General features: G+C 48.7%; 1 protein-coding gene and 1 long non-coding RNA gene across 6 annotated transcripts in view; one reads left to right on the forward strand and one right to left on the reverse strand.

Annotated features, from left to right (window-relative positions):
- CCDC149 (coiled-coil domain containing 149) overlaps positions 1-16,998 on the reverse strand; it is a 102,722-nt gene extending 85,724 nt beyond the window's left edge. For 2 of the 3 annotated variants that reach the window (XM_064584339.1, XM_045881386.3), the window contains exon 1: positions 16,865-16,998. In XM_064584339.1, the coding sequence (XP_064440409.1) occupies positions 16,865-16,912 (48 nt within the window). In that variant the 5' untranslated portion in view covers positions 16,913-16,998. Of the gene's footprint in view, positions 1-16,492; positions 16,632-16,864 lie in introns of those variants that run through there. The other variant, XM_064584340.1, reaches the window with a different exon arrangement.
- Positions 16,999-17,084: 86 nt separating this feature from the next.
- On the forward strand, positions 17,085-23,007 carry LOC123848674 (uncharacterized). 3 transcript variants are annotated; one of them, XR_010409322.1, is made up of 4 exons: positions 17,085-17,948; positions 18,025-18,457; positions 18,635-18,797; positions 22,458-23,007. It is a non-coding gene; the product is annotated as an uncharacterized LOC123848674 (long non-coding RNA). The 3 variants fall into 3 exon arrangements; XR_008506619.2 differs by having other exon boundaries at positions 18,025-18,176; positions 18,281-18,797; XR_008506618.2 differs by having other exon boundaries at positions 18,025-18,797.
- Positions 23,008-24,891: the final 1,884 nt, after the last annotated feature.

Consider the following 24,891-nt stretch of genomic DNA (forward strand, 5'->3'; position numbering starts at 1 on the left):
CTGTTCCTGTCCATACCATGTGGGAGGGTGCAAAGACTGAAATAGTTAAAACAAGTCCTTGGGAAAGACCTACCAAGCCTGATGGGCCTAGATCCCACATATGACCATGGATGCGTCAGACAAAACACTGATGGCAGACTCTCCTCCACCACTCACCGTATGCCAGGTACCGTTCTGGGCACTTCACACACATTCACAATGAGGCCCTATGAGGTAGGTATTACTATGATCCCCTACATCCATATAAAAGTGTTGGCCAATGACATGGAAGCAGAAGTGTCCTGGGAGACTTCTGGGAAGTTTTCTTAAAGGAAGGAGCCCACTCTTCGTGTTTTCTTCCTCCTGCAAAATACTGGTCCCAAAATGGAAAGCTCCACTCTTGGAATGGTAGATGAGAGAAACAGCAGGTGCCTGGGTCCCAGACAAACCGTAAGCCGCCATATCAGCCCTAGACGGCCTTCCTCTAAATTCACTGTACTTGAGGGAGAAATACAGATAACTCTGTCTTATCTAAACCACTGCTGTTTCTGGTATTACCTTAAAATTAATCCCAAATAATATGCCAACATGGCCAAACAACTGATACTGAGGAAGATACATAACTGAGTTCACAGTAGAGCCCTATGTTACTACTGGCTGGTGTCTTTGGCTATCCACGACACGAAAGCATAGAAATACCACACTGAGGTTTGAATAGGGTTTAAATTAAAGAATCCTTCCCTTTCAGCTTGATAATTCAAACTACATACCTGCTAAACACGAGCACAACACTATAGCGCTTTGTTTGGTCGCTCTCTCACTCACTCATTTGGTGAGGCTGTGTCGAGTGGGGAAAACACAGACTTTGAGGTCAAAAGAACCTGGGTTCAGATCCCAGCTCTTGCATTACCAGCATATTCCTGTATGCTTACTCATCAACTCTTAGTCATACTGATCACAGCAGGTGAAATGGTGGTAACCCTAGTTGCCTCTCAAGGGGGTTGGGAGGAATAAATAAAACGCATATAGGAAGTGTGGGCACATTAAATAGTGCCCAATAACTGTGTCCTTTCTCCTTCCAACATGTGCTTGGATCAAACCTTATCCGCCTTGCACATGGCAAGGGCTTAATAAATGGAAACAATGGACGAATAACTACTGCTGTTAGTCATACTGATGATACTGAGAGAGTAGTAACCATCACTGCGGTGTTCGTCATAACAGTGGTAGTAAAATAATCGAAAGCCAAACCGGGAGAGAGTGAAAGCCAGGAAGGTCCCCAAATGTGCACGGTTAATGCCTACATGATCAAAACAGGACTGGTCAGCACTGGGCTGGAGACTGTTTCCGGGGGGAGCGTGGGCATTTTTCTCATGAATCCTCATGACTGTTTCCAGTAATCAAAACAACTGTTTTCCTCACTCACCAAGCAATCCTGTAATCAGAAAAGGACCTCTCTCTAAACCCAGGTGTTTAAATTGTCCAATGAATTCCTCTCCTCTTTTAAAACTGAATTTCTAAGAAGGAGTTGAGGAGTAGGATGAACGAACACCCTAGAATTTGCTCTCCCATACAGACGTTTACACACCACATGGTAGGATGCGAGACGTCCTTGCCGATGCACAGGGGTAGTTATTAGGACATTCAGCATAATTCACGAGTATTCAAAGAAACTAAGTGAGCCAGGGAAGGCATAAACTGGCCTTGCAAAAAACCACAGGAAAATCTCGAAGTCACTGCCCCGGCAGCCTGTTCTAGAGCTTAAGAGAACCCTGACGTCAGAGAGCTGAGCATTCTGATAGTGGGAAACAATGCAGTAAGAAGTTCTAAGACATAGCTTCAAAGTCCAGCAAGCATATGGTTTGTCAATACAGTGTAATCTCATGCTGCCATAGACTGATGTTGATGGTGCTGATGAGTGAAGGACATGGAAACTAGTCACTACTTATTGCTGAGTGGGAAAAAGAACAAGTTTATAAAAAGAGCATCCAGTGACAGAATTCAAAATAATGGTTACGGTGGGTGGCGGGTTGTGTTGACTGGGAAAGGCATACGGAGCCTTCTGGAGAGCTGGGAATGTTCTAGATCTTGACCTAGGTGGTGGTTACACAAGTGCATGCACATGCAAAAAGGCATTGAGCATTCACTGTGTGCATTCACTGTATGTGTGTTAGCCTCAATACAAATGAAAAAAATAAAGCAGCCTATGATATAAACTCATTTTTAGAAATAAAGACATGGAGGGCGCCTGGGTGGCTCAGTCAGTTAAGCGTCCGACTCTTGGTTTGGGTTCAGGTCATGATCTCAGGGTCCTGGGATGGAGCCCCATGTTGGGCTCCAGGCTCAATGTGGAGTCTGCTTGAGATTCTCTCTCCCTCTGCCCCTCCCCCTGCTCACAAAGAAAGAAAGAAAGAAAGAAAGAAAGAAAGAAAGAAAGAAAGAAAGAAAGAAAGAAAGAAAGAGAAAGGAAGGAAGGAAAGAGGGGGGAGGAAGGAAGGGAGGGAGGGAGGAAGAAAGGCAGGCAGGCATGGAAAAATACCTGAGAGATTATACACTAAAATATTAACAGTAATCAGCTCTAGGTATTGGAATTACAGTTATTTTCTTTTAAACATCCCTGTATTTTCTAAATTTAGGGAACACAGCAATCTACTCAGATATTTAAAGTTAAATCCATCTTGACCCAAAGTCTGACCATCTGTAGATAATACCTTCAGCCACTCACTTGTCTTCCCCACCAGCCCTTTCTTCTTCATTCACAGATTCAGGCCGGCGAGGGCAGGGCCCCCATTGCTGGCCCGAGGAACTCTCTGTGATGGGGTCAAGTAGGCAGGGAGTGGGCGGATGGCTCCTTGGCCTTATTAGAGTCTCACACTTCCACGGAGCCTCTGCTCAGACAGGACTGGGTCGCCTGGCGCACCTGTCTTCAGCCTACGCAGCAGAGGTGGCATCCTGTCCTTCAGTTATGGTCACATCTGCAGGTGTCCCTGACACCCCTTTTGCTCAACTTCCAGCCTCTACTGAAGTCTGGGCAGGGATCTGGAATGAGACCCCAGAAGTCTCTATCTCAGCTCCAGTTCCTGGGGCTTCGCTCTAGGTCAGCTGGTGTGAGTGTGCAGAGGGTATGAACCCAAGCCCTCGGGTGAAAAAAACATCTGACTTGAAGTTAAGAGGCCTGCCTCTACACACTCGTTTCTTGCCGAGTGACCATCAATAAGGACTCTGAGTTTCTGTTTCTTCATTTATAAAAGGATACTACCCCCTACTCATTCCAACTGACAAGGCGGTTACAAGGATAAGGGAATGGAGGGGAAGGTGACAACACCCTGTAGCCTTCTGCACCCCAACTTTTAGCAAAGTGCCTGAGGCTGCGTTCATCCTCTTTAATATCAGTGGAAGGCAGACAGATGTAAGGTACTGTTTTTAGCAATTATTTCTCATGATGAGACCGTGACCACAGGGACCAAAGAAATTGCATAACTTCTTTGCATGAAAGACCTATGGGAGCAAACAACCTTGCAGCGAGCTTCACGTCTAGTCCAGAGCAGAGGCAGAGACTGGTGAGTGTTCAGACATGCTATAATACAGGTCAGAGCCCATTACAGAAAGTAGCTCTTTAGAACCGAATGATATCCCACCCCCGGCTTCTGCCTGACTCTTTTCAAGCAATATATCTGATACAATAAAATTTCAGTTTGGGAGAAAAGAAGAGAAAGAAGGGGCGGCTGAGAGGGAGAGGGGGAGGGGGAGGGAGGAAATGACTTGTAGTGAATTCATAAATCCCTTGGAGCTTATTAAAAGGAGATTTGACTTACTACCTTTAAAAGATCACAATCTGTATTTTGAAAGTCAGAAGGTGTGTGAGATCAAACGGATAAAAGGGAGCTTTGGGGAAAGAAACAAATGAGAATGTTGTTCTGACAAACAAAAAATGAAATGTCCTTGTTTTAATTCAGGAGCTTTTCAATTCAGGTATTCACAGAGAACCCAAGAGGTTTGTCATCTCTTTCAGATTTGTCTACAATGAGCAGGACATCGTGCTAGGCACAATGGCAGATTCAAAACTGCATCAGCCCGTTCCCGTTCTGAGTAACTCCAGGCCGGAGACAAGGCACGTACATAAATCATTCCCACCTAGGGCAGCCAGGGAGACGCTGGTCACAGAGGGGCACCTGGATGCTACAGGATCGCAGAAGGCCGAAGACCTTCCAGTTGGAGGTTACGGTGGTTACCACTGAGCCTCGGAAGAGGAGTGAGAAGAAGCAAGAGGACCAGAGTTCCTGCCAGAGGGCCCAGCCTGAGCAAACTGTGGGTGTGTGGAAACGCGGGCTCCTGGCAGAGACCCGGTGTGGTTCTATGTAACAGGAGCCCGGGACACGTGAAATGGAGAAACAGAAGATGAGGCTGGAACATTTGCTTTGGATGAAGGTAAGAAAGGCCTTAAATGACAGTGGAGTCTGGGCCAAAGTGAGGGCCAGTTGGAACTATGGAGGCTTTCGAGCAAGGAAGGGTCAGAAGCCCAGTCTGGTTTCTAGGCGCTCAACCAGGCAGAGGGGAGGGTGGAAAGGCAGACGGGGATGCAGGAGGCAGGAGGGCTGATGAGGACGCACCTCTTCCAGGGAGGAGGCTGCTGCTAGCTCTTTGTGTAAGAGAGCCGTGTCCTGAGCACGGAAGTCAGCTGGCAAACAGGCTTCTTCAGCACCAAAGAAACGAGGGAAGTAGAGTTGTTAGCAGACGGCTCTGAAGACCAAAAGGGGGTAGGAGCGTGAGGCTGGACTCAGGGAGAGCAGGAAGGATGCAAGGCCGGAGGGCGAGTGAGAGGAGCGTGGAAGAGGCCAGGGAAATGGAAGGCACCCAGGAATGGACTGAGTAACCCCCCCCCAGGAACGGAATGAGTAACCTGCCGGTGCTAGAAGGTCTGGCAAAGCTGGAGACTGCCAGAAAAGAAGGAAAGGTGGCAGACTGACCCCGAGAGCCCTCACCGGACTGTAGCTAATTACAAAGCCAATTGGAACTGGCTAGAAAGAAGGGAGTTCCATCCTTGCCACCTCCAATCCTGCCTTGGTCGTGGGGTCTGCAGATGGCTGAGCAGGCAGGTACGTCCACCTGCACCCCAGTGACATGGATTTTCAATGGCGTCGTGTTGACAACCAGCAGCTGACACATCACCTCTCTCTGCAGGAGCATCTCCAGAGCCCTGGGAAGGGTTTTCCTAAAGCCCAGGCAAGGACTGGACCGCCACCTCGGCCAGAGAGGGCTGGGGACTTTAAAACACACTTCCATATATCTCACCTCACTTTATCCCCATCTTAGGTGAGAGACACAAGACAGATAATGTTATCCTCATTGTATGAAGTCCAGAGAAACCGAGGCCTTGGAGAAGTCATGAGATTGGGTGGAGCTTGATGACTTCCGTCACCCACCGCAGCCTGAGCCCGGCAGCTGGCCAGGACACCGGCCATGGGCTGGGGCCATGTGGACACACATTCGCAGGGTCTCAGGGCCATGATCGGTCTGGGCGAGCGGCTGAAAGCGGGTGCACAGCAGCAGCTGAGCAGGGCTGGCCTCACAGCGAGTATCAGAAATGGCAACATTGACTGTTTCCTTCCTCCCTTCTCTCCTTCCTTCCCTGAGTCCCTGCTAAGTCTCACATGCCTGGAATTGTACTCGATATTGTTGGCCACCCACGTCTCTGAGGGTCCCCATCCTCAGGAACCCCATTACCTTGCCTTGCCATGCTGCCAACAATCTCCCACACCATCTTCCCAACTCAAATATACTATCCACTTCCCAAGTAAAATACACCGGGCCCAGGAGAGGTAAGAAACTTAAGTAGAGGATGTGACATTTGATCTGGGCCTCAAAGTATGCATAGGAGGTCACCTTGGATGCAAGCAAAGGCCTGGAGATGCCTCAGGGCATGGAATGATTTGTTGTCAGTTAGGAGTTCTGTGGAGAGTGGGGAAGTGGTCGGCAGACGGGGATTTGCTGGCGATGAGGAGGGAGTAGGGCCCCTAGAGGGCCTGGGTTTTCACTCCGCAGGCCCCGGAAGGCCATCCAAGAGCTTGAGGCAAAGGACTGGTAAATCATTTCAGTGCTTATAAGGACAACTCCCGCTGGACAGCCGGACATGGAAGAAAGACCTTACAGGACATGGTAGATAGTCTGGGGAGAGTGGATAAGAACGTGGGCCATGGTGGGATGGTGGGAGTGGTGACCCAGAGCCCCGATTAAAGACTCGTCCCTGAGCAGAGAATAGGGGCCTTCATTAATAATTGGATTGGGTTCCACTGGGAGGAAGAATCACAGACTCCGTAGTGACATCATTAATTGAGCCGGGAGGGAAGGAGGGAAGAGACGTAGGAACGGCGGAAGGCAGAGGGAGGAGGAATTCAGGTTAGGGCACAGAGAGTGTGAGGTGCCCGGAGACAGGTCCAGCGGCCACATGGAGGGATGTAGAAACCCAGCGTGTAGGGAAAAAAGGGTGGAGTGTCAGAGGCTGCATGCCCAGGACCACAAAGGCTTAAGCCTGAAGACGGACCACTGCGTATGCTTAAGCCTGAAGATGGACCACTGCGTATGGCAAAGAGGAGGCTGGTCCTGGATGGCCTGGGCAAGAGCATTTGCAGGAGTAAAGAAGAGGTGGAAGGCAGACGCTTTCATGAGAGTGATGAAAGCAAGGGGACAGAGGAAGAGGTGCAGGTGGGCTCCTGTGTCCTGCTCAATCCTCATCCCTACCGCTTACATACCTTCCCAATGCATCCAGGTAATTTCCTCCCTGCTCAAAGGGTATAATCATGCCATCAGTCACCTCCAGAGTAAAGGCCACACTCGGGACCCTAGCACTCTCTAGAAAGCCAAGAGGCATTCAAGGTCTGCCTAACAACTACCACCCCAAGCCCCACTATGCATTGCCAACCAGAGACCAGACTCTATTAATTCCCAAATAAGTCTTGCATTTGCCACCTCTGCACCTTTGCTATTTCTGTTCCTTCTGCTTAGAACACCCTTCCTTTATACTTCTACTTGCTCAAATCTTGCCCAACCTTCCATGTCCAAGAACCTTCCTCAATCCCCCAATCTAAATTAACTTCCCCTTGACCAACAGAGCACTTACCAAAATGTATGTCACAGGGTAGTGGCCTATCCCCATTCTCTATCACCAATAGACTACAAACCCCTCAAGAGCAACTGTCTCATGTCCAAGGCACTGCACACAGTAGTTCTCAATCTGCGTCTGGTGTGTTGAAGGCTGACCTTCTCCCTTGCTGTCCCCTGTCCCATTTTAATATTCCTGGCTGTCCTTTACTCCTCCATCATACCAACCAACCAACCTAACGCAGCAACAGATCCATCCTAATGTCACTAACACTCTACCTGTGTGTCAGCCATTTAATAAAGCTAGGAGTAGGCAGGAACATGGATGAGTTACTTTCCGTAAGTGAGGATGTGAAATCGAAGTAGAGGCCCTATCTATGGCCAGAACTAGGTTGGTTCTCGGGTATTATTCAGTGTCCTCACTCAGTTCCTGCTCCTCTTGAGTCATAGCATGAAACTCATTCCTATCTCCTACCCAACACAGGCTGTCATGATCCCTTCTCTTAGGAGCTCACTAACTGGTGTAGGAGTGAAAATCCGCACACAGAGAAGGTCCCTTCCTTTCTCTGGGAGCATTTTCGTGCTGGATGCGTGGCTTGGAACATGAACTACATAAAGCAACAGGTCGAAGACCTCACTTCAAGATGATTTTATGATGGATGTGGACTTCTGTTCCACCCAGAAGGACTAGTAAAGGCTGTGGTCTGGGAAGAAGTCAAAGGCCCACCCAGATGAGATCAGGATGTGAGAGTGAGGTAAAAGCCAGAATGCATCACCGATCAGATTGTCTGGGGCAGCCAATTTCTGAGGGGGGCAATGAGATATAAAGCTAGAAAAGTCAGGGCTAGTTTGAGGGAGGCCTTTGAATACCAGGTAATGGGGGCCATAGAAGGCTTGTAAGAAGACCTAGTGAAAAGTGCTTTTCTTTTTAAGGTGGCAAAACAGGTTGTTGATAGTTGATGCGGGATAAGCTGGCTTGAAGAAGAGCTGATACCCTCCACATAAATGTTCATTACAATAAAACAGCATAAGGCAATGGAAACTTACATAAAAAATGAAAATGGGAAGATTTCAAAATAAAAAAACCAACCAAAGGTTTGTGTTCCTTGGGAACCAGGTATCCCCTCCCACTGGCGCCATGTTACCTGATGGGCCAGAGAGAGATGCAGACTCTCCACTAAGCAAAGTCCTCTGCCGTGAGGCACCCAAAGCCCCAGTGTGGTTTGATTAGTGGAAAACCAGGCGGTGAGTGAGAAATGTCATTCACTCTGGTCATTTTCATTCAGGGACTAGCAAAGTCCTCTTCGAATCTTCAGCCAATGTATTTTATTCAATGTGAAAGCCACTAAATTAATTTTTTAACATAATAAGAGTAGAAATTGTCAATTTTAGAAGCACATATGCGAATTTCCCTGCACAGGAGAGAACATGAATCCTATTAGTTAAAAATAGCAGTTGTGCTCACTTTCCCCCACATGCTAATTTTAATAAACTTACTCTGAAATTAGCCTGCCACTAGGAAGATAGCTGCTCATCCAAAATGTTCCCAGTAAGCACGAAGCTTGCCTTGCAAGAGTTCAAGTACTCCCAGGAAACTCTGAACAATGCAGAGTTCTAAATGGAACTCATCTCTTCTTACCAGACTTAGCCACCCCCAACCCTCTATCACACCCAGCGTCACCAACTCTCAAAGGTCATCTCGGACTCCTTCGATTTCATCTTCCCAATACAGCTGACTATGAAATCCTATCAGGGTCTTTTTTATAAAAATCTTCTTCATAGCCATCCTTTTACCTCTATTCCTACTGACGCCATGTCTCCTTATCACTTTATTTATTCAAACATCCAAATTCATATATTCTACAATTAATACCTACAAAGGGCAAAATATAGTGCAAAGAGCTAAGGCCACAAATTAATAACACATGGTCACTACTCTCAAGGAGTTCAAGATCTTTTGGGTTCAGTGGAGAGATAAACAAGTTACGAGTTAGAAAACCGTATGATTAGTGGTATGACTTAGGTGCAAAAGGAATAATCGGGAATGTTGGTGGTGACAGAAAAGACTAGATTACTGGTCTCTCGTCTTGTCTCTTCCTGATTCCTGGCAAAGTTACCAAATTTGCCTGTACATCCCCAGTGCCTGGCACGGTGCGTCGTAGACGTAAGAGGTTCCCCGATCACTGAGTTCAGTGGAAACAAATCTAATTCCAAATATTTTCATCAACTTGTACTCCATCTAAAAAAGCACCCAGTGCCTCTCTATTACCAGCTACATTAGAGCACACCCTCTGTCTTGCTTTTGAAGTCGTTCACCATCTGGTCCACCCTGGCTAGTCCAGGCTTAATGTCTGCTATACCCCAACCCACTAGTAACAGCCTTTATCAGAAGCATTTCCTCAAAAGTCAACCACCAGCCCAGGGCTTATGCCTGCTTCCCGTCATGATCATCTATGTCCTCTTCAACCAAAGAGGAGGGACCCCAGTTCAAGTTCCACTGCCTCTGAGAAGCTTTTTCCCCACTTCTCAAGCCTTACCAGCCATCTATATATGTGCTCACTATTGGGCACTGCTTTTTCATTTAATAATAATATTATTAATATGAATAATACCCTTGAAATATTAACTGATGTCCTATCTACCCACCTTGCCTCCATTTCTTATAACCCCTACCCCGTTTCTCACTACATATCCCTCTCCCCTCCCTTTTTAAGAAGCCAACATCCTGCCTTCATGTTCCCAGGAAGGGAGCACCCAGCAAAACACAGGTAACAAAGTGACTGGCTTTTCAGTGTTGAAAGTTTGATCCTTAAGACATCAGGGCATAGAATAGTCTCCCCAGGAGCTTTCTCTCCCAAAGCCCCCCAAAAAACTAGAAAGATCTCCAAAGTTAAGGAAAGGACAGAATCAGAGTGCAAGGAAGGAGAGCTTGATTATCAGGGAGTCTCTAAGAATGAACACAGAGCTCTGCCTAATCAGCCTGCGTGGGGAGAGCAGAGTGAGAACCAGGGGACGGGGGTGGGAGCATGACTAGTCTTGATGGAAACCTGATGAGGTGGGGTCCTGGAGAGGTAAGGAGTAAAGCTCTCTAGAGAGATGGTGATCTTGACTATCCATCTCTCCCCTTTAAAAATAGTTTTATGGAGACATAATTCACACAGAGAAAGATTCCTCTTTTTTGGGTGTGCAGCTCTATGAATTTTAGCACACGTATACAGTCATGTAGTCATCGGCTCAATCGAGGCATAGAATACGTCCATCACTCCAGAAAGTTCCTTCATGTCCCTCTGCAATCTGCTCACCCCACTCTCAGGCTCTGGCAACCACCAATCTGCTTCCTGCCGTTTTAGCTGTGCCTCCCCCAAAATTTCATATAAATGGAATCTTACAGTGGGTACGCTTGGCTTGAGCCTCTGGTTTCTTTCACTTGCCAATTTTTTTTTTCTTAGTATAGTTGGCACACAGTGTTACATTAGCTTCAGGTGTACCAAATGTTTTAAAGATTCATTCATGTTTTTGCATGGATCAGGGATCTGTTCCATCTTAATGCTGAGCACGATTCTGTTACACAGATGTGCAGCAGTTTACCTGCTCATCAGTTCATGGACGTTGGGACTGTTTCCATTCTCAGCAACTATTCACGAAAACTCTATAAACGTTCACATACAGGTTTTGATGTCAACACATGTCTTCGTTTCTCTGGGGTAAACTAGGGGTAGGACTGCTGGGTTGTTCGGTTAAGTGTATATTGAGACTTGATGAGAAATCGCGAAACTGTTTTCATGTCCTATTCCTCCAGCGATGCATGGGGTTTCCGGCTGTTCTGCATCCTTGTCAGCACTTGGTTTACCCATTTTTTATTTGTTTGTTTTTCCATTCTAATAGGTGTGTTGGGGGGGATCTTACTGTGGTTTTAACTTACATTTATCTAACGATGGATGATGTGGAGTATCTGTTCATGTGCTTGTTTTCCATCCAAATCTCTCGAGGGCAGTGCCTATTGAACTCTTTTGCCATTTTAAAAATGAGGTTGCCTGTTTTCTTATTATTGAGTTGTGAGAGTTCTTTCTATATTCTAGGTATGAGATATGTGCTCTGCACAAATTTTCTCCCAGCCTGTGGCTTATCTTTTCATTTCCTTAATGGAGTTTTTCAGAGCCGAAGTTTTAAATTTTGATAAAGTCCAATTTATCCTTTTTTCCTTTTATGGTTGTATTTTTCATGTCCTATGTACCCTTCTTACTTTTGAATCTCCTAAATTTGGAAAAATCGTCTCAGGTGATGATAAGAAGAACCCTCCCAAAGTTAAGCTGGGCACATCCTGCTAATGATTACATTCCCTAGCCTCTCTTACAGCAAGGTGGGGCCACATGACTACGCTCAGACCAAGGGGATGTGAGCAGAAGTCATCCCTCATTAAAGAAAAGCCCCTTGCCCTGGACTCCCCCTGCCCTCTTTTTCTCCATTCTCATGGGCTGGGGCAAAAACATGGTAGCAACCAGCTTTACACATACAGTTGAGGACCATCCCCAAGACACACTGGAGTAAGAAGGTGCCCCAAAATCCGGGTTCTCAAATGCCTTGTGGAGCAGGGCTGCCCTCCCCAGCTGGACCACCACACTGTAACATGAATGAGACCTACATATCTACCTTATTAGAATGATCTATTTTGAGGGTTGGTATCTTTGTTATCGTGGCTTAAACTTGACCCTACCAATCTACCCTTCTTTCTGAGGAAGTAGGAAATAATCTTACGGGCCTTGGACCCTGCCTGGTGTCATGTGATACATCAACGCAGACAAGTGCACAATAGTTTCCACAGGTTTCCCTCAGCTGAGGAGTGATTCGGGGGCGGCAGGATAGGAATGCCCGGCCGCTAGCCTGGGCCAGAGAGTGAAGTCCCCTATGCTCAGAGCAGTGACTGAGCACTACATGGACATGAGCAGCATAAGAGGGGGACAAGGAGGGACACAACAGTGACCTCTGACCAGATACTAGCCTGAAATGAGGAGACTGTGGCCAGGCACCAGATGCGTGCCCCCCGCCCCCATCACCCCTGCCAATGGCGGAGTCCTGCTGGAGCCCCCTGGGACGTAAATACAAGCTCAGGGAAAGGGAGAGGCATGACTGCACTCCAAATTATCCTTCCACCACCCTTACAATGGGAACCTGTAACCAAAATTCAGGTGTTGTAGCAAAATACAGAAGTTTTCATTTTGTGAATATCCAAGTTTCCGTCCTGAGGTTCATGGTCACTGTACTAATGTTCACAGACCATTTGCCTGGCAGAGGACAAAGCACTAACCAGCACTACTTCCTTTGAGCCTCACAGCACCTATGAGGGGCCACTTTATTACTCTATTGAAGATGAGGAAAAAACGAGGCTCAGAGAAATTGCACAGTGAGGTGATTCTTTCAAGTCCATTCTGCTTCTGGCAAACAGCCCCCAGGGCCCTGACCTGCTCTCGGGCCATGTGGCCTCCGGGGCAGGGCCTAAGACCGTCAGATCACCACGCTCCTGAGCAGTTTCGTTCCAGGGCAGGCCAGTGATCTGAGTGGGTTCACGGGGAGCGATTCCTGTGGTTTTATGGAATGTACTACATAAGAGCTTGTTTTCCGCTCTGAACTTGAATGTATGGGAGGCTGAGGCTGAAGACAAACAGCAAGGAGACCCAAGGGTCTGTGTGAGTAGGGAATCCAGCTGTGCCCAAAACCACCCTACCTGGGACTCAGTAGTCAGGCCAGCTGTAGTGGTTTGCTAGATAAACCAGGTGGCTTGAAACAAGAGAAATGAACTCTCTGATACTCCTGGGGGTTAGAAGTCCAAAATTAAGGTGTCAGCAGGGCCATGCTCCCTAATAATGCTCTAGGGGAGGACTGTTCCTTGCCTCTTCCTAGCTTCTGGTAGTTGCCAGCAATCTCGGGCACTCCTGTTAGCTGCATAACTGATCACACGGCCTTCTTTCTTCTATAACTTCACATTGCCTTCCCTCTGTGCGTCTCTACATCCAACTTTTCCTCTCCTCATTGGATTAGGAGCCCACTCTAATGACCTCACCTTAACTTGATTACGTCTTTAAAGATTCTATTTCCAAATAAGGCTACGTTCGCAGCTGTGGGGTGGGGGTTATGATTTGAACATGTTTTGGGGGAGCACAATTCAACCCACAACATCAGCCAATTAATTCCCTGAGCTGACCCACTTTGGGTTGGGTTTTTGATCATTTGCACCCAGAAAGAGGAAGGCAAGATTTAACCCTAGATCTCAGTCGACAACCGAGACCCAAAGCTGTGCCATTAACCACAGGGCCGACTATATGTCTCTTCAATCTCTCTCTTTCAAATGTCAGTGGCTCCACTCTGGGCAGAGGCCCAGGGTCATATGACACACTCAAGGAATATGAGACTGATTGCTACCTAATTAATTAACCAACACTCAAATAGTGAAAATAATGAAATTGAACTCGGCATGGTTTATCACAGGGCAGTAGGCTGTGAAGTGGCTAGCATTTTTATTTTAGAAATAGAAAGTTATGGATTGTCTGCACGGCTGCAGTTCCAGATTTCTCCCTGATTTTGAAAGATCACCTCAGGTGGTGTTAAGAAGAACATTGCCCCCTCCCCAGACATTTAATTTCCAAAATAGCACACCAGCCATGCTTTTTCACATGCATGGCCGTGTTCACTTCAGGGCCTGAGAGGAGGCTGTAATTTCAGCTTGTTATACTAAAAATATGAAAATAAAACTGATCTCTGTAGGATCATTTTAAATGAAAACTGCTTCCTAGAGGCAAGCCGAGGAAGCAAACTGATTGAAAGAGAGCACGGGGCTCTGGGCAGGAGGGGTAATGGAGTGTGCATCCAGGGTGGGAGGCAGAAGCCAGGTCTTCCGCAGATAACCGATGGGAGTTGTCAAAAAGCCCAGTCAGCTCAGGTCAGATGTCTGGTGACCTCTTCCCCAGTTCCTTCGGCTGGGGTCCAAAATCACTGTGAAACACCACGGGCCATTGACCACTCTCTTCCTGGAATCCTGCTTGGCTAAGTATCAGACACCTCCACGCCAGACCCAGTCCACACCCAGCCAGCTAAACTTGAGTGGGCAGGGGAATCCCCCAGGGAGCTCAGTTTCTCAGAAAAGCAGATTTGAGGCTATGCTCCTGGGCATTTTCACGCCATGGGTGCATCAGTTTCTTGTGGTTGCCATAACCAGTTACCACAAACTGGGTGGTTTAAAACAGAAATTTATTCTCTCACAGCTGTGGAGACCAGATGTCCACAGTCAAGGTGTCAGCAGAACTGATTCCTTCTGGAGGCTCTGAGGGAGAATCTGGTCCGTGCCGCTTCCAGCTTCTGGTGGCGGTTGGCAAAACTTGACATCCTGGGATTTTTGCTGTACAACTCCGATCTCTATTGATATGGCCTCCCTCTGTGTGTGTCTGTCTTCCCATGGCCTTCTCCCTTGTAGCCCTGTGTCTGAAATCTACCTTTACTTTCTTTTATAAGGACACCAGTCATTAGATTTAGGGCTCCCCCTAAATCCAGAATGATCTCATCTCATGGTCTTTAACTTGATTATATCTGCAAAGGCCCTATCTCCAAATAAGGTCCCATTCATAGCTACTCGGGGGTTAGGACTTAGACGTATCCATGGTGAGGAGGTGGGCACACAATACATTTGGGGAGAGACTCTGAAACTTGCATTTTTTCCAAAAACGCAGAGTAACTCTTTGCACTCTGCTCCCCAAATGACTCTAGTGCAGGTGATGTGTGGATCATACTCTAAAAAACACTGATTTAGTTGCTGAGGATTCAAAGATGAGTAAGACATGGTCCCCTCCCTTGGAGAAGCTGCTGTCTAGTTAAAGATATAGACAGATGAACCAATGATCAAAATACAAAGTACAGCCCAATGATCCCAAGCTCTGCAGTCAGACAGACCAGGGTTCAAATTCTCTAGCTGTGAGGCCAGCAAGCCTTTAATGAATGTCTGTGGAAGGCAAGAAGGCATTACCCTGCAGAAATGCAGCTGGAACAGGCACAGCAACTCCTGAAAGACCCATTCCAGGACCTTGATTTATTCCATAAGCATTTCGGGGGTACCTGCTGTGTACGGAGCCCAGTGTGTAGGCCCTTGGAACAAAGCCAAGGAAAACACACGTCCTAGTGGGGCGACCGTCAGTGTGGTCAGTGCAAGGTGGAGGTAAGCCTGCCACGGAGGGGCACATTCGAGTGCAATGAAGCATTTCCTTCCTTTGGTTTTCCATCCTTTACATTCTGTTCCTTAGCATTCTCTTTGCGTCTACTGTGGGACTCTCTCAAACTGTAGCATTATGCTCCAGAAACTCTTAGAGGGCAGAAGAGGCTGTCTGTCTTCTTTGCCACTGAATCCCAAGCACCATGTACCTGGCTGCTAATAGACATTCGGTAAGTATTTGTTGGAGTGGTGTCATTTCAGAGCCCAGCACTGGACTTTTATGAAGAACCACCTCCAGCCTCCTTGACTAATGGGTGTGAGTCCTGAAGGGCCAAGAGAAAAGTCCTCTAGAGGATCTGTCCCTTGACATAAAGCCTGAGAGTTAGACCCGGGCAAAACAACGTATCAGAATGTCGTCTAGTTAGGAGCTTTCAACTACTAGACCAAGAGTAAACAAACTAAGCCAGGGAGAACTTAGGACATCTTATTCCTCCTCAGAAATACAATGCTTCACACACACTGAACATTAAGTAATGTTATCAGACTGACCTGGAGGCCCAGAAAATGATTAAAGGAGAAAGACAATGCCGGGTTTCCCCTCCAGCATCCCACAAGGGAAGGAAGAGAGCAAACCATTACAACCTGCATTGTGTGCACAGGAGTCAAGTCCAAGAGGCCCCAAGTTGGCCTTGGGCAAAGGGGATGGTTCTCAGGAGGGAGAGAATGGAAAATTTCCGGGGGATGCTCAGCGTGGCTGGGTAACGTGGCTAGTCACATATGGTGCTAAGTCAGGAACAGCTACCTACCTGTGAGAGGGGGACATGGGCCCTCACTCTCACCTGGAAAAGTCTGTGGACATGCCCTCCGGGGCCAAAAAGCCCAAGCTGGGTTGAAGAGGGAATAGCTTCGGAGACTACAAGCGGGCCCCAGGCGTGTTTGTGACAAAAGAGTTTGGTGGGGGGGGGAGGACTGGTGTTTTCTGCTTCCACAGATGGGATGACTTCTGCACCTGCTTTTCACGCCTTTGACAAAAGGCTCCCCGCCTGACACGGAGTAGGCCGGCCATACACGTGTTGACAGAAACGAGTAAGTGACTGCATGAAGGCTACGGAGGACCCCGAACTCCCCCACCCGCACCTCCACGGCAGGTAATTCCACCTGGGCCGAGTGGAACCCCAGGGTCCGGATTCCCCCCCCCGCCCCCCCCGCCACTGGCACCACCTTTCCGCTTCAGCACCCGCCGTCCAATCGCGAGGCTCCAGAACGGCGGTGACCAGACAAGCAGGTGGGGCTTGGCGCCTCTCCTCCCGGATCCCCGCGCTGCGCTCTGCAATCCGGGGCCCAACCCTGCCGGGGGTGGGGGACGAAGGCCCCTCTCCAGAAGCCGGTACCAGATGGCGCGGAGCGAAGTGGCGCCCGGCTAGCCCGGGCAGTGCGGGAGGAACGGCGCGCCTGGCGGGGGCGGGGGGCAGCGCGTCCCCCGCGCGTCCCCACCCCGCTCGGCCACCCCGGGGCGGGGGGGGCGGCGCGGGCTCGGGGCTGCGGCGGCCGCTCGGCCCGGCCCTTCCCGCCTGGCCGGCGCCTCGGCCTCACCTCGCTCACCAGCCCCTGCCAGTCGCTCTCGGTCCGGTCGCCGTTCATGGCCTCCTCCTGCAGGCGCGGGCCGGCTTCACGGACGCCGCCCTCCTCCGCCTCCTCCGCCGCCTCCTCCAGCGCCTCCTCCGCCTCCGCCTCCCCGCGCCGCGCCGCCGCCGTCGCCGCCACCCGAGCCCCGCGCGGCCCCGACAGGGCCGGGCACCTCCGAGCCGCCGCGCCGCCGCCGCCTGCGGCCGCCCGCGCTGTTGACTCAACGTCCGCCTCCGCGGGAAGGGGAGGAGGAGCCGCGGCGGCCGGGCCGCAGCCACAGTCTGGCCGCCCCCCGCCCTCCCCGCGCCGCCCGGGCCCCCGCCCCCCGGACCGCCACGCACCCAGCCCCGACCCCCGATCCCCCCCGCGCAGTGCCCCGGAGCCCGGGCCCCACGTTTACACCCCCCCCAACACACACACCACGATTCTCGCAGGGAGGGGGCCGAAGGGGTCCCAGCATGCTGGTCACTACTAGCTCCGGGATTCCTGCTCTCCCCTGGCGGGAGGCGCGCTTCACAGGCACCTGCGTGACCCCCCAAATCCAGCCAGCCCCTGACCCACTTCCCAGCGGGGGAGGGCGGTGGCTTTGTTCCCCAGTGAACCTTAGGTACGGGGCCTGGCACATAGTAGGTGCTGTACAAATAAATGTTTGTTGGTCACGGGAACGAAGGGACCACGCGTTATTATATATTTAACATTGTTTTTGAAGCTACTAATGTTTACTTACATTTATTTCGCAAATTATCAGCTGTCATAAATAGAAAGCAAATGATAAAATAGAAAACAAAACAATATTGAATTCTAAATAGGACCAAAAGCTCTGAGTGGGATGCCGTGCTCTGTCAGGGCAGGTGTTAAAGACCTGCTGGCTTCGATCTGAGGCTGTCTCCTGAGAGGAAAGACTGAAGAGAATTACAGAGGGCAGGGAATCTTCACAAATAAGTCATTAATATTCAAGGTGGTTTTCCCAGGTCTCCTAAAATCCTCTCATGGACCACCACCAAGGTGAGCTTTCCAGTCTTGCAGAAGCCCAACCTGTGAAGACAAGCAGGTAGGTTGAGAAGAAGCTGTGGACCCATTTTACAGTTGTGGGAGCATCACTGTCAACATTTACTTATTATTTTTAGCCCATTGTGGATCCCGGATCAACCCTGTGAGATGAGTGTTCTCGTCATTTATCAGATGTGGAAACAGATCTGAAAAATGGAGAAACAGAGACTTGGTGAGGACATCTGGCTCCCAGAGGGTCTCTTCAGCATCTTGGAAACCTGAACACGAGGTACCACACCTGGAAGAAGGCCATATTGCATTTTATCGTTGGCCTCATTTTGTCGGCATGTAGACTGTAAAATCGTGTTAATAATTCCCTGCCATTGTCTGTAGCTTTGACTCTAGGCTCAGCCACGTAACTAGCTTTAGCTAGTGCAAGGTTGCAAATGTGCAGGGGCACTAATCCTTGCTTATGCTCTTGGGAACCTGTGAACCCTACCAAACAAACAAGCCCAGGATAGCTTGCTGGATGACGGACTCACGACCAACAACCAGCCAACTGCCACATATGTGAGTGATGCCAGTGACCCCCACAGATGAGATGTTCATGCATGAGCCCAGCTGAAACCGGCAGAAGAACCACCCAGCTGAGCACTGCCCAATTTGCTGACCCACAGATCACATGGCTAAATACATGGCTGTTATGTCTGAAGCCACTAAGGTTTGGGGTGGTTTGCTATATATCAGCAGATAACCAACACAGATGGTGATACACTGATCAAGAGCCTGGCTGGTCGGAACTGTCCCTGGCAGCCCTTAACAAGCAACAACCCCTGGCATCATGACCTTCTGGGCCCTCATCTAAAGAAGATTCTACAGCTCGGGCTATGAGAAAGAGCCAGTCTACCAGGTAACACATTTATTTAGTGCCCGTTGTGTACAAATACTGTACACATCCTGGGAATGTTCAATAACATTGCAGACCATGGTCCCTGTCCAGGAGGGTTCACAAGCCTTACCATCGAGGTTTTGCAAAGTAATGTTCTAGCGAGCGGGAAGAGAAGAAAGAAGAGGCTAGAATGCAGCCTAAGGCTTCTGGTTTCCTGACCATGCTGGGCCACCTAATCCATTCTCTTTTTAATCCAAGGAGGTGGTGGAAAGAAGGTTCATCCCTGAGCTGAACGTCTAGGGTTAACTCGGTGCCAAACACTTGTTCCTAACAGCCTGATCAATGTCTCATGCTACGAAGCAAAGTACTGTCTGCCAATATATTGCCCTCTGGCAAACCATCTGGTTTCATCCGACCTGTGGATGATATACACTGCAGGAAGATCAGGCATAACCTGGTCCATCTGCCTTCCACTGCCTCCTGGTCTGTGCCTCTCTCTCCGCGGGCAGTCAGGTAGAAAAGCAGCCCCGCCCTTCCCGTTACCATGTGCACCTGAGGCTTTCAGTTCACCTGCTGCTCTGGAGCCAGGCAGCAGGACAATCCGGAAGCAGTTGCGAGCCCAGGAATCTTCACCTGAGAGACCATGTATCTTTAAGACAGCCCTCTGTGTGACTCTGTTTCCCCTATGTGTTTTTCTTCCCTGCAGTCAGTCAGCCAGTGATTGAGGTATTTAAAAATAAAATTGGGGAGGAAAATCGAAGAGTGGCAAGCCTCTACCCACAGCAGCATGCAGGGAGACTTTCAACTCCATTGACATGGTCTCTGTAGTTGGCTGGGGTTTTCCTTAGAGGGTTCCAGGCCTCGAGTGCCAGCTCGAACCTGCTTAGCTTGTGAGATGTGGTTTAATCACGAACCAAAGCAATGGAGCTGCAAGCGATTTTTTAAGATTTTTTAAGAGATTTTTTATCTCTTTTCATTTATGCAGCCTGACATTGAGTAATAATAATAATTAAATGCAATGTAAGCTTTTAGGCACCTTTACCAAAAGGCCTCTAGATACCTCAGCAGCAGCAGCCCAGGCTGACAAAAACAAAGCTAATTATATCGTGGTGAACTTCTGTCAAAGAAAAAACTAAAACTGCTCACCAACTGTCCTTATGTCTGATAAAAACGGTACATGAAATGCTCCAGCCCACAGTCCATTTGCACGGGACCAATGGAAAACCAGGCATGGTCTTAAATTTGTCTTTATCTTAAATTTGCCACCCAGACACTAGTATTGAAACGTTGGCTTTGCCTCTATTTTCACACACTCTCCAGGGTCCCAATTTTTCCATATTGATTCACAGCCCCAGGGCCAGCTTTATTTATTTATTTATTTATTTGTTTGTTTGTTTGTTTGTTTGTTTATATGTACGTACAGGGTTAGAAGAAAGTGCTTAGATGCTTTTGAGTGATGCGTCTCACTTTCAAAAGTTTGAGAGGGTTTTAGATGTGGCAACTCCAAAATAGCTTAATCTAAGACATTGAACCAGCAGATAGATACTGATGAAAACAAAACCAAACCAAACAAAAAAAAATCTCTGGAGAGACTGGGAGCGAAAGGATGACTTGAACTGGTTGTTAGAAACCTAGCCTCTCATCACCATGTCTCCACTGACTTGCGAGATGACTTTGGCCAAGTCCCAAGAGCCCCAGAGACCCGGGAAAGCCCTAAAGCTTTTGATACAACTTCTCCAGCCACTATTTTCAATTCAAATTCTGGCTGCCCAAGCAAAAATGTCAGTGTTCTCCTTAAAGGAAACTTAGAAAATACCTAGTTGAGATTTTTGGCTCAGCTTTTCTCTGAACTACACAATTGGGGCAATACTCATGACCACTCCTTTCCCCTAGTCACCTTTCTCCTGCCTGAATTAGGAAATCCAGTGTGATGAGCCTGGGAAGAAAATGATTCATAATGATAACGGTTTATAGTGATGTCTTATATATGTATATACTGTATATTTATATAATTTTAAAAAATTAACTCGATATGAACTAAGATCCCCAATTCTTGCTTTTGTCAAAGAAGGGCTATTTAGACAGATCCTGCCAGGAGCCCTCCCCCACCCCACCTGGTTGCTAAGTGCATTCCTTTGTTCTTTATTTTAAGGGGGTGGGGGGAAGACTGCAGAGGACTGTAGGTCCTAGTGTCTATGGCAGTCAGGCTTCCTACAGAGCGCTGAGACCTGAGGTCCCCTGGGCCACTGGCCTCAATTCTATAAAAGATAAGCCTCCTCTCTTCTCCCTACCTGGGGATGCTCTGCAAAGCGCTTCATCCATCATTTCCCTCCCACGGCTGGCAGCCAGACATCAGACAGACCCGGATTCTGCCCGGGGTTCCTGACTCAGAGCATCCTCTGTCTGTTTGCCTCCTGAGCTCCTGGGCCCTCTCTCTGCCACCACTATGCCCTCCTAGCCCAGCAGCAAACAATCAGTTGCTCGCTGCTTCCCCACCCCCAACCCCCCCAGCCCCACTGGCTGCCAATCAGCCAGGCAGCAGGGGGTGGAAGGAAGTTCCACTCCCTGCTGAACCACCACTGAGGTGCTCAAATGACTGAGTGGGGCTGATGATGGCCTGGCAGGCCGGGACCCGCAATTGCCATCCTGGAGGGGTGCAGGCGTCGGTGTGATTGGCTGGGGCGTTGCGGGGGCAGGGGGCGGGGACCAGCCGAGGCAGAAGGGCCGCTCCTGGGATGGAAGGGTTCTGAGAAGGGGGACCGAGAAGTCAGCAGCAAAGGGCCAAGAGCTGGAGGAGGCCAGGAAGGAAAGGAGGGGCAAAGGGAGAGGCAGGGCCCGGTGGGGCTCCTGGTAAGAGGCCAGAAAATCAAGAAGGTGGGAGAGAGGAGGGGGGCGGGGGGAAGCAGAGGCGAGGGCAGGCTGGTGGGGGAAATGGTGTGAGTCGGGCCCCAAGGAAGGAGTTAAATGTACAGAGACAGGGAAAGTCACTCTGCTCCCAGATTATTCAAATTTGTTGTACTTATTGATAATGTATTTCATTTCTTCTGCGTGGGGGGGATATGATTCAGCACAAATTGGATGTAAATTTATGGAAATGTAAATGCAGAGAGGCTGCAGGCCTGAGCGGCTGCCGGGTTGGCTGCGTGGCCCTCAGCACAGGGGAGGTTAGCACTCTCTGGACTTGGGGATCTGAAAATAGAAACGGCTGATTTGGGGGCCACTGGCCTCTCCTGCAGGCCAAGAGAGGGACTGACCCTGTCGCTCTGCGAGGCTTCTTAAAAAAAAAAAAAAGTCTGATGATTGTCTAAAATAGGATCACCTACATTGTCCTCTGGTCAGATTTTTCTCTTAGGGTTGGGGGGACGGTTTTTACCCAGTAGAGACGGACAGGCTTATTTCAGTGAAAAGGGACACCAAAAGAAAAGAACTAACATTATCTAGAACCTACTGTGTGTACAGAATTCACTATCGAAGCGACAACAGTGTTGTTGTTTTTTTTTTCCTTCTGCGCTTTGGAAAAGTAATGGGACTTGGGGGAGGGAAGAAAACACAAAGAAAACAATTTGATAGGGTGAAAAGGTGGCATTCCATATAAATAGCTAGAGCTGGTAAAATATTTATTGTCCATTAGGCTGTCCTTCAGAAGCCTGGATGTTGATTTTTATCTTCCCCTTCATCCAGGGTCATGACGTTTCTCTGATGATGTGCCTCTCCCAGTTGGGAGCAGCCTCTCCAGCCTGGCCATGACCATGACTGCAAAGAGAACCCTTCATGGATTTTTGAGAATAGCTTCTCTGAGCCAGGCCTTCCTCTGCAACTTGCAACCACGGTGAGACCGGAGATTCAAGACCCCATAACGCAAGGTCCACCAAAGTGTTTTACTGCCCCTTCATTCCCGTCAGAGGCGAATGGGACCAGCACTGGTGTCTGCTTTCCACCAAAACTGTGATTCCTTTCAGTGTCCAAACGGTTGAGCTGCTGTGGCTCCCTGAGCTGGGGGCAGACAAAGAGGTGTTGCCTGCAGTCCGCAGCCGGGGCTTGTGGGTGTACTTGAGCAAATGTTTCAAAGGATGGCAGTGATTTGCTTGCTTTTACTACATCCACGGGGCAGAAATTGTCAGGGCTTGGTGACACCGATTATAATGCTTTGACCTCATTCAGTCACCAAAGGGCAAATTTCTCTTTGTTCTCTAGCAGAAACACAACTTGGCAAATAAACATGATTTCTAAAGAGAGACTGTCAACAAGGGTATTTATGAGCTTACTGTGTCCCTGCTATTCCATTGAGTAGCTTACCTTTAGGGGGGAAAAAGGCACATATATGCCCACCTGTGCCACCAAAGGCACATATATGCCCACCTGGTTGTTCCCGTGAAGCAGAAAAAAACTTTCTTTTAAAAAGATTTTATTTATTTATTTATTTATTTATTTATTTATTTGGGAGAGCACAAGTGAGCGAGAGAGAGAGAGAGAGAGAGCATGAGAGCAGGGTGAGGGGCAGAGAGAGATGCAGACTCCCTGCTGAGCAGGGAGCCAGATGCGGGGCTCGATCCCAGGACCCTGGGATCATGACCTGAGCTGAAGGCAGACGCTTAACCATCTGAGCCACCCAGGCACCCAGGAAAAGCAATCTTAAGGTGATATAAGAGATCTTAGGAGGATCTTCTAACAACCAGGTTAAGATGCTGGCTTCTGTCCTCGAGGCTCTTAGTCCAGTGGCCAAGTTCCCCAAGCAGCTGAACACCGCAGAAACGTGGAGAAATATTCCAGAATCGGCCTCTATGGCTATATATTATGTCACATAGTCACCCTTTCCAGGAACTGGGAATGAATCATGAAAACTAGACCCATTTGGTACGCTTAAAAATGGTTAATACAGCAAATTTTATGTTCTATATATCCTACCATAAAAATAAGTAAAGAAAAAAAAAACTTTTGAAAAAATTAAAAACACACAAAAAAGAAAAACCAGGTCCAATTAGAAAGCTGTGAGAGGGCAGAATCAAAGACACAGAAAACATGAGTTGGCGAGTTTCTGCACCACATCCCAGATTATTTGAAAAAGAGGTTGCAATGACTCCTTTCTGAGGTGAAGGAAGAAATAGTCGGACAAAAGCTTGAGAAAGGGAGCAGTGGGTTGGAGTAGTGAGTTTGGGGGCTGGGGCACCTTCACCACCCTGTGTGTGATTTGGTGTCCTCGTCTCTACGATGAGCAGCTTGAGCCAGATGACCTTGAGGGTCTGCAGCTCGATGAAATGAAGCCAAATTTTACATTTGGGTGGAGCTCTGCACAGAAGGTTAGTGAAGGTATTGTTAACCACCACCCAAGAAAGATTACAGCACCATAAAGAGTTAGGAGTACAAGGAATCTCGGAGATCTGGACCCCTTAGTTTACAAGGAGAGAAATAGAGGCCCCAAGTGACGAAGCACCTTGCCCAATGTCACAGAGCCTGTTAGGGACAGAGCCGTGCCAGAGCCCAGCTTCTGATTCCCATGCTCTGGCTTCTTCACCGTGCTTTGAAGTTGAGAATATTGGAAGTTCCCAAAGAGCAGAATTCTGGTCACCCATTGCTATGCAACAAACCACCTCAAACCTAGTAGCTCCAACATTGATTTACTATTGTCTCCTGGGGTTTTGTGGGTTGTCTGGGCTCAGCTGGGTCATTTTCATGTGGAGTCTCCCCTGTGGAGACCAGACAGAGGCTGGGCCTGTGCTTCTCTGAAGGCTCAACTGGACCGATGTCCAAGACAGCTCATTAACATGGCCGGCCATTGAGACTGGCAGTCGGTGCTGCCTGCCCGCTGGGAACTCAGCTAAAGCCGGCAGCTGGAACACCTACTCCTGTCTCGCCATGTCGGGCTTTTCACTACATGGCAGCCAGGTTCCCAGAAGGAGCTTCTCAAGCACAAGTGTTTCAAGGAAGAGGAGGTGTGTCTTAGTTCATTCAGGAGGCTATAACAAAACCCCTTAAACTGAGTAGCTGAAAAACCACAGACATTTATTCCTCACAGTTCTGGAACCTGGGGAGTCCAAGATCATGGTGCAGACAGATTCGGTGTCTGGTGAGGGCCAGTTCTTCGACGGCCATCTTGTCACTGTGACCTAACACAGTG

The sequence above is a fragment of the Mirounga angustirostris genome, unplaced genomic scaffold (assembly GCF_029215605.1).
Source record: "Mirounga angustirostris isolate CCGP_5_RB_7025 unplaced genomic scaffold, mMirAng1.0.hap1 SCAF_2, whole genome shotgun sequence".
NCBI classification, from domain to species: domain Eukaryota; kingdom Metazoa; phylum Chordata; class Mammalia; order Carnivora; family Phocidae; genus Mirounga; species Mirounga angustirostris.